This window comes from Paroedura picta, chromosome 3 (assembly GCF_049243985.1).
Source record: "Paroedura picta isolate Pp20150507F chromosome 3, Ppicta_v3.0, whole genome shotgun sequence".
In the NCBI taxonomy this organism is placed as follows: domain Eukaryota; kingdom Metazoa; phylum Chordata; class Lepidosauria; order Squamata; family Gekkonidae; genus Paroedura; species Paroedura picta.
The window spans coordinates 35,285,232-35,295,124 of NC_135371.1; the positions used below are offsets into that span (position 1 = coordinate 35,285,232).

General features: G+C 44.9%; 1 protein-coding gene across 4 annotated transcripts in view; it reads right to left on the reverse strand.

Annotated features, from left to right (window-relative positions):
* Positions 1–7,834, reverse strand: part of LOC143831805 (protein SSUH2 homolog) — a 32,639-nt gene extending 24,805 nt beyond the window's left edge. For 3 of the 4 annotated variants that reach the window (XM_077325264.1, XM_077325263.1, XM_077325267.1), the window contains exon 1: positions 91–208. In XM_077325264.1, coding sequence (XP_077181379.1) covers positions 91–139 — 49 coding nt within the window. In that variant the 5' untranslated portion in view covers positions 140–208. Of the gene's footprint in view, positions 1–90; positions 209–7,342 lie in introns of those variants that run through there. The other variant, XM_077325265.1, reaches the window with a different exon arrangement.
* Positions 7,835–9,893: the final 2,059 nt, after the last annotated feature.

The window sequence follows — 9,893 nt, forward strand, 5'->3', positions numbered from 1 at the left end:
TAGAGGCCACTGCTCTTGACCACTGCACCAAACTGCCTGCCTGAACAAAGTAAAGAAACAGTTTGTGCTCAACATCCTCATTTTACATACCTGGTATACTCATTGGGTCACAACCGTCTCTGAATTCCTTCCGTTGCATATGGATGGATTAAAAAATATTCTCACTTCCAGAGCAGCCCAGATAACATCAGCAGGTCTGTTGTTACCACAGCCCAACTGATTTTTATTGAGTCAGAGTATGTGTAAATATTTGAGCATAACTCCACCTCTTGTACGGGTACAGGACGGTATGAGGGAACCTTTCTGAACAGGAACCAATTACATGGAATTTCACAACTCATGCTGTAATTGCAGTGGTGGATGTATTTGAGCAAGAGGAAGGCATTCGCAGCTTCTGGTGGTTCTTTGTGGTACTCACATGACCTGGGTTTTATTGCTGTAACACAAATCTTCTGAATCTGTGAGGCCAATAATTTTGTCCCAGCAAATCAGTAAAAACAGACATTTTGAGTCCCACAAATTTCATTTGGGAAGAATCAAGGTTCTTTTAGATTGTAAAAGCCAAAATGTCCTTACATTCAATTGGATTTTTACAAGTATATATCACAACATTGCAACACTGCAATAAGTAAGTAAAGGGCTGCTGCAGACCAAATATAGCATTCCAGGATGAAGCTACAGTCCTAGATCTGTCCCAGTTAGATTTCCTGCCTGGCCATGTGGTGGAATCAGTGCTGGTTGCTCAGATGGATGACCTCCATCACCAGTTGGACCAGGGTTGGTCAGCGCTGCTCATACTACTTGACCTCACAGCAGTGTGTGACAGTCGACCATGAGCTTGCTGCCTCATCAACACTAGGATATGAGGGATATTTCTCCAATGGCTGATTGCCTTTCTTCAGGGTCACAGACAGAAGGTAGCAATTGGAGAGAGACAATCAAACCACTGCCAACTCACATGCAGAGCACCACAGGGGGCGGTTCTCTCTTCAATTTTATTTAACATCTCTCACCCAGCTGGTACAGAGGTTCAGTCTTGGATGCCATCAATATGCAGATGACACACAGCTCTTCCTCTAGATGGATGGCCACTGGGATTCACCCCCAGAATCTTTAGCCAGAAGTCTAGAAGCTGTGATGGGATGGCTCAAGCAGAGTCATCTAAATCTCAACCAGGGCCGGATTTTCCTATAGGCTAACTAGGCTTCAGCCTAGGGCCTCAAGATCAAGAGAAGCCTATATTCCCTTTTTATAAAGGTTAGTACCAATCACAACATATTTCATTTAACATATTGATATATATTACAGTAATGATGTATTTTATTATCTCTCATGTAATTTACAAACTTAAAAATGGGAGGTGAAAGGGCCACATAAGTGGAATAGCCTAGGGCCTCTTTTCATGTAAATCCGGCCCTGATCTCAACCCTTCAAAGATGGAGATCCTATGGCTAGGCAGAAAACCCAAGTGAGGAAGTGTATCTGCTCAATCTGGATGGAGTGCAACTATTGTTGACTCACTCAGCCAGAAATCTGGGCATAATCCTAGATGCCTCCCTCTCAATGGAGGCACAGATCACAAGAGTAGCGCAGCTGACATTTTCCCACCTGCGCCAAGCCAAACTACTAGTACCCTACTTGGCCCTGGAACATCTAGCCACTGTGATCCATGTTACAGTCACCTCTAGACTGGATTTCTGCAACTCACTCTATGCAGGTCTATCCTCATCCCTGATCTGGAAACTCCAGAATGCAGCAGCCAGGATTCTAACAGGAACACTTTGAAGGGCCCACATCCAGCCCATGTTCCAACAGCTACAATGGTTACCAGCTGAATCCCAGATCAAGCTTTAGGTCTTAATAATTACTTTTAAGGCCATATGTGGTTTGGGCCCAGTGTACCTGACATATTTTCTCTCTAACTATGCCCCCCCATACACACACACAAAAAGCATTATGCTCAGCCAGCACCATCTGGCTAGTGATCCCTGGCCCCAAGAAAGCACATTTGGCCTCAACCAGGGCCAGGTCATACTCTGTCCTGGCCCACACCTGATAGAATGAGCTCCCAGAAGAAATCCAGGCCCTGTCAGAGCAACCACAGTTCTGCAAGGCCTGCAAAATGGAGCTCTTACACCAGGCATTTGGTTGAAGTCAGTGACATCTATTGGGCCTCACAGCCCCCTTTCATTCAGATATGCTCACCCTGTGCGGTTGCAGCCATAATGTTCTACTGTTGCTTATGTTATGTCCTGGTTAATGTTGATGATGCCTCATTATTCATGATACAGTTACCAAACTTATATGGAATCCTGTAACACAATTCATGTTCTCTGTAAACTGCCCTGAGCCACAAGGGTAGGCGGTATATAACTGCAAAAATAAATTAAATAAACCCAATATACCCATCACAGTAGCAGACTAGTGAAGGAAATGAATGCATTTTCTTTTCTTAGAAAAAAGAACATTTGGCTACAACCTAATTTATGGCACATATTTTGCAAAAGACAGCATCTTTATATGTCTTGTGATGTTGTGAGGAGTTAGGAATTTATTTCCTACTAGAATTTCATCAGAACTAAGCACTGGAAATTACTGGGATTGCCTAGGATTTCTTTTTCTTACTGGTAGTATTTGACGGCTGAGACAAATGTAGGGAACTGAAACCAAAAAAACTGCCAAAAGTCATTAATTATCATTTATTCCTTAAAAGGAATAAGCCTTTTAAATCATATAGCCCAAAGCAAAGTTTCATCCTTCTATGTTCCTTGAATTGGATCCAGCTAACGTTTCCACTCATTCTCACCCAACTCCCACATTACTGAAGAAACACATCATTTTAATCCATGGAGGTCCCATGATATCCAAAACAGCTTTTGTGGTTCAATTCAAGTCCAGCAGCACCTTTGGGCAGCCTTTCTCATTCCTTTTTATCATTAAGAACCCCCTGAAACATTCTTCAAGCTTTGAGGAAGTGATATCAGCAAGCCACACCTCCCTGCCACACCCCTGGAAGTCATTTTCATGACCAGGGAACCACCCCTTCTACCCCTCCAGGCTGATTATTGGCCACTGGGTGGGCGGGTTGATGTCATCATATATGGTCATATATTAACTTATAATTTCTTTAAAAAATATAAAATATATATTTTAAATTATTAACTTCCACCCAGTTGACAAATCCCTTCCAAGCCTGTCAATAAACCCCCTGTTAAGAAAGCCTGCCTTCAAGAGTCCAATCTTCCTTTGTTGGCTGTAGGGAGCTTAGACTCTTGAAGAAATTATCTCCCTAAAATCTTGATGGTTGCTACCGGGCTTGAATCTAGCTGTTCAACTGCAGTCCAATGCAGTTACCTTCTGAAACTAGCTTTTTGGGTGGTCAGTAGTGACCCCCTCTTCCCCTATTCACTAGCTGAAAAGCTGGCTGAATCCAAAATATTTAGTACAATGGACTAAGGGTGCAAGTGTCTTTAGGACTGCACTATAAGGGTTTTCCCCCTCCTGTTATAGTCAGTGTGTACTGGCATAATGATAATTATGTTGTCTCTTTTCTTTCCCCTCCCCCTTCTTCCACCTTCCTTCTCTCCTCATCTGTAATGGGGAGTAACAAACCAACCAGCTAACCAATCAGGAGACTGAATTTTCTAGCCATCTTGCTAACCTGAGAGCCAGTTTGGTGTAGTGGTTAAGAGTAGCGGCTTCTACTCTGACAAGCTGGGTTTGATTCCCCACTCTTCCACATGCAGACAGCTGAGTGACCTTGGGCTAGTCACAGTTCCAATACAGCTGTTCTCACAGAGCAGTTCTGTCAGAGCTCTCTCAGCCTCACCTACCTCATCAGCCTCACCTACCTCACAGAGTGTTGTCAGGAGAGGAAGGAAAGAAAATTGTAAACCACTTTAAGACTCCTTTGGGTAGTGAAAAGTGGGATATAAAAACCAACTTCTCTTCTTCTATTTCTTCTTGCAATTTTTGCAGTGAGGAGGTAGTCACTTCCATGGCTTGCGTAACTTTTGTGTGTGTCAGGAAGAATGCAAACAAAGAATGTCATGGACCATCTTCTGACAGCAGATTCGGATATTCAGGATTCACTGTGCCAGTGGAACACCTTAGTGTATTGATCTCTGAGTTCAAAAGTTAAATCATTTAAATGTTATGCAGATATTCCTGTCCTGCAACTGTCTGAGTTGTATTTCTTGAATGTGCAGATAAGGACTTTTAGCTTTTTCCAAAGTAAAAAAAATGTTTTTCACAGTTGCTTATTTCTGGGGGTATTATGCACTTTCCAATCTTCACCAAAGCGAGCTCACAAAGCCTGTTAAATCACACCCTTTTTAAAATGCTCCAGCTTATGCGCATGTGCTGATACTGCATGTTTTTTTTTGCATACCATACTGGAACATAGTAAACATTTATGCATTTGAAATATTTAGGCCAACAATCCTCAAGTGGGAGGGGAACATCCTCCATTGTACCGGAAGCTCATTGGTCAGCAGCAATGTCACCTGACTGCCACTCTGCAACATGCTACTGGCAGAGCCTCTTGGGAATTGTAGTTCTTAGGCTTTCCATTCAGCCATTGGTGCATGATAGCACAGGAGAGAAGAGAAAAAAACACACCAGCATTTATGCATGTAAAAAAGGTATCCTTATAACCATCTTAAAGGAAAAGTCATAGCAAAGTAAGTTTACAATACTGTGAGGAAACGACTTGGAAAAAGCATGTTCCCTGCTATGAAGAATGTGTAACATGTAGAATTGAAAATATGACAGTGGGGCAGAAAACATGCAGAAATACTGTGTTGACAAAGTGGTGGAAAAGGTATTTTATGTGCTTGACTTGTCCTGGACCTCCATCAGTTACAACCAGTTCAGGGTCTATGTGGTACAACCAGTACACATGTTCTAAATACATAGAATCATAGAGTTGGAAGGCCCATAGAGGCCATCTAGTCCAACCCCCTGCTCAATGCAGGATCAGCTTAAAGTATCCAGGATAACTAGCTGTTGAGCTGCTGCTTGAAGACTGCAGTGATCTGTACGATGCAACCCTGAGAGTATAAATAATGATTTCATGGCCCTTTTGCATTGGGGTAAATGTATGCATTAGAGCCTCTTGTGGCGCAGAGTGGTAAGGCAGCAGACATACAGTCTGAAAGCTATGCCCATGAGGCTGGGAGTTCAATCCCAGCAGCCGGCTCAAGATTGACTCAGCCTTCCATCCTTCTGAGGTCAGTAAAATGAGTACCCAGCTTGCTGGGGACTAAACGGTAATGACTGGGGAAGGCACTGGCAAACCACCCCGTATTGATTCAAATGAGTGGTTGTGTTGGTCTGAAGCATCACAATACATTCCGAGTCCAGTAGCACCTTTAAGACCAACAAAGATTTATTCAAGGTGTGAGCTTTCGAGTGCAAGTGCCCTTCGTCTGACGAAGGGTGCTTGCACTCAAAAGCTCACGCCTTGAATAAATCTTTGTTGGTCTTAAAGGCGCTACTGGACTCTGATTTTACCCTGTATTGAGTCTGCCATGAAAACGCTAGAGGGCATCACCCCAATGGTCAGACATGACTCGGTGCTTGCACAGGGGATACCTTTACCTTTAAATGTATGCATAGAGATTCTTGTGTCTTATCTTCCACAGTAGTGTATTTTTTCTTTTAAGAAGAAAATTTGCCTTGAAAGCTATGATTAAGAGAAGGAAAGTGGTGATGGGAAAAGATGCATAATCATTTTTCCTCCTAACTTGTGTGAGCTTAGAACCACCCCGATTACTTTTGTTTTATGGTAGCAGAGATATTTCACTGTTATAACAACGAGAACGACACTTTCCCACTGCAGATCCTCTTCATGCAATTCTTCAAGGTCCCCAATCCCCTGGAGCAACGTTTGTTGGAGACTAGTGCACTTTGGGGAGGGAGAAGGGGGGGGGGGGAGAAAACATCCATTCACCACTGGAAAAAATTCATCTGGATCCAACCCATTTTTCCTTCATGCATTTTTTTAAATACAGAAATCAATTTGATGATTAGCTTTAATCTGTAATAATACTGTCTAGAAGCTTTAGAATTATTGGTAGGAATTACACCTAATATAACAGTTACAGGTGTGCTCCCTATTTGAAAATACAGTCCTTATCCCTACAAACATATGAAGCTGCTGTATTAGACAACCGGCCTGAACAGCAGTAGGTTTCCGGAGTCTCAGACAAGGATCATGTTTGCTTCAATGAAGTAGCTCTGTAGAGGAACACACTGGGTTGGTCCAGTGCCTCAAGCCTGATATCGGGGACCTGAGGATTTCCTGGGATTTCAGCTCATATCCAGACTGCAGAGAGCAGTTTTCCTGGGGGGGGGGTAAATGGCTCTTTTGGAGGGTAGGCTCGGTGGCATTGAACCAACTGAGGTTTCCATCCCCCTCAGGTTCTATCCCCCTATCTCAGGAGTTTCCCAGCTGGAACTGTTATCCCTACCCTCCATCCCCAGCTGGAGGCTAGGGGGACCTGGCAATCTTAGATTCCAAGGACTGGCCTGGAACCATCTGCTTCTGAATCTAAAGCAGGTGCTCTGCCATTGAATCATGTCCATTCCCCATGACAGGAGCAGGACTGGAGGGCCATCTCCCTTAGAAGAACAGAACATCCAAGGAACAGCAAAGCTGGGCATTGAATCTAAGGCCTAAGCTCTGACACACCAAGGTGTAAGGGAATCCCTTAGGACAGGGATAGTCCACCTGTGGTCCTCCAGGTGTTCATAAACTACCATTCCCATGAGCCCCTGCCAGCAAATTAAATTCCCATTTGGCCATAGGCCAACTAGCATGAGTGTTACCCTTGGAATGCTGGCAGGGGCAAATGCTGGCAGGGGCTCATGGGAATTGTAGTCCATGGACATTTGGAGGACCACAGGTTGACTACCCCTGCCTTAGGATACACTGTTTCCCTTTCGGGCTGAGGTGTACATTTGTCCTGCCTACACTAGCAGTAGGGAAATATTTAGGGAAATGAGCAGCAAACTACTATGCAAGGAAACGTAGCAGCAAACAAATGCACTGTTATATGGAGAACAAATGAACCTCCCATACTGCTATACTCAGCATCTGGAGAAAATACAACATCTGGCAAGAGGTTCCACTGAAACACTGGGAAGCCAAATATCCCCAGCTTAGATTCTACCATAGCCAAATATCCCCAGCTTAGATTGTATCAATGTCATTAGCGATTAAAAAAAAATCACATCTGTATTATTCACTAAATATATTAAACATTGGACATTTTTCAGATTTTGTTACTAATGGCTTTATTTGGTTGAAATGCAAGCATTGCTTGTAAATAACACTCACCCAATAAGCAGTCCTTTCCCACTGCTGTTTTGGCTTGAGGGGGGTGGGCGAGAGAAAGGGTCCTGTTTCCCAGAAAGCCTTGAGATGCAGATTAGGGAAGTGTAGGCACAAACTTGCTTGCTGTTAGACTGGTAATCAGTAATCCAGGATGGGCCCAATAGGGTTTGAAAAGCTTTCTTAGCTTGTGAGGGGAAGCAGGAAGTCGATTGCGTAATGACAGATCCTCACTGCACAAGGTCATTAGTAACTCAGCAACCCTGGAAGTTGCAGTTTGAAGAAAGTTAAGCAGAAGGTACAGCTAAGGACATGCTAGTGTCTCTTGTGGGGGGAAATGTGTGTGTGTTCCTCCCTGCCCCACATGGGCACCTTAGAGTCAGCGGCAGTGCTCTTTGTCGCTGCGGGGCAAGAGCACCGGCTTAAGTCGCTGGCTGCTAGGCTGTCCCTGTCTCCCGCAGCTTCCAGCATCTTGCTGGGGCTTCGGCAGCAGGACAGCTGGGAGGGGCAGGGCCGTTTGTGCGGGCATCTCCTTTTATGGAGCGCGCTCCATGGGGCTTGTCTCTTTCCCTCCCCGGAGCCTGCAACAACTTTTTTTTTGCCGGCTCCCTCTTCACTCATTTCTTGCTGGGGTTTCCCGAGAGAGAGAGAGAGAGAGAGAGAGAGAGAGAGAGAGAGAGAGAACTTTTACAGTTTTCAGTGATTTATTTCTTACCATGGGTCCAAAGAAGGCAGGGGCCAGAAGGGGGAAGGGAGTGGCGGAGTCAGTGGGCGGCAGGGTCTTTTGACTGGTATGCAAAGGGGGGAACAGGCTGGAAGTTTTTTCCATATTCAGGAAGTGGGGTTACTGTTCCCAGCTATCAGGCAACGTTTTATCCTTATGGGACGAGAGGCGCAGTGAGGCGGGCGGCTGAGGTTGCAGAGAGGTCAGTAAGAGCAGTTGTTGATCAGGAGTGAGTTGGGTCTCGGGATACTGTTTCTATGGGAGGGAAAGTAATTGAGACTGGGTCTCAACAATCCACTCCGGGTGCTGGAGAAGCTGAGAGTGATCAGTGTGTTATTGACAGACAACCTCATTTGCAAGTTGGAGCTTCTGGATTAGGTTTGCCGGTTGTTCAGCCTTCTGCCACTAGTCAAGCAGGCTCTGTTCCAAGTGGGAATGGAAATATTCCTGCCACCTCTGTGGGGTTAGGGAGGTCTGCTTCCAATAGAACTGGAAATATTCCTGCTACCTCTGTGGGGTGAGGGAGGTCTGCTTCAAATGAAACTGGAAATATACTTGCTAACTCTATGGGGTCTGGGATGCCAAATGTAGCTTGGCATTCAATGCAGATACCCCAGGCAGGTTTTGGTATGGTGCAACCCATGGAGATGGCTCAGCATTCAGCTCAGGGAGCTTGCTTTTCCCAGCATGTGCTAATTTTACAGGATTATTCTGGAGTTTTTCAAGGGGTAGCTAATCTACAGCAATATGGCCCATATTTTCCTTCTTCATTGGCATACCCAAATTCATTTATAAGGCCATGGGCAATGCCAAGTTGCAGTACATGGCAGTCTCCTGTTTTTGAAATACCACTGGGGGAAAGTGGGGGGAGAATAAGCCTTCTCACATTTAAGCAGCAACCCCTCAGCTTTCAGGGGCTAATGCATTGGGGGCTAATACCCCAGAGTCAGTCTCATGGGGAGACTATCACGGGGCCAATGCCTCGGGCTCCAGAAATTAACAATACAAGCACTGTACCACCGCCCCCAGTGGACAGTGTTTGAGCCATCTCAGAGCATGGGTGGCTGATGTGTGCCAATCTACAGTTGCTGCAACTAATCTTCCAAGGGGAGAGCAGCGAGGGGTGAGCACTGGGAGTCGTTCAGCACAGGGGCTAGAGACGGGTGTTAGTCAGGAACCAACTGCTGAGGTGCGCCAGGCGGCTGAGGCAGGAGTTTCTCAGGAACTCAGGGAGGAACTAGTTGATAAGCGTAGGAAAAAGACTTCGAAGAAAGCAGGTTCTAAGCAATCCAGGGAATGGAGGGATTCCAGTTTCTCGGGTGAGTCGTCATCTACGGATGATGAAGTCGAAAATGGTCAAAGGGATTTAAATTATTGGGATAGGGGAGCGTTGGTGCCAGGAATTCCTAGCTGGATGGCAAGTAGAAGGGAGTCCACTAGGGAATTTCATAAGAGTAAGGAGGGGCTAGGTTTTGTTGCAAACCCTTACTCTGGCTCTCATTAACTTCACTTTACCTCTCCTTTCCCACATGACTGGGTTTAAGTCAGTTTGGTCAGTTTATCCTTATTCCTGCAGCTTTTCAAAGTGTTGCACTGTCAAAAGTCATTCATGATAAGAAATAATCACTACCAGAAAGAGAGGGAGAACGTCCTTGCTATTAAAGGTATGGTAGCACCAAAATTCCTTTATGCACAGTTATTTTGCAAGTTCCATATTTCTCACTAGTTAGTGAGGTGGAAAAGAAATCTTGATGCATGCACTCACATCCATCTTGCTTTTCTTGCAGTGTATCATCAGCATGTGACTATCCATCGGTGATACGAAGAGAGAGG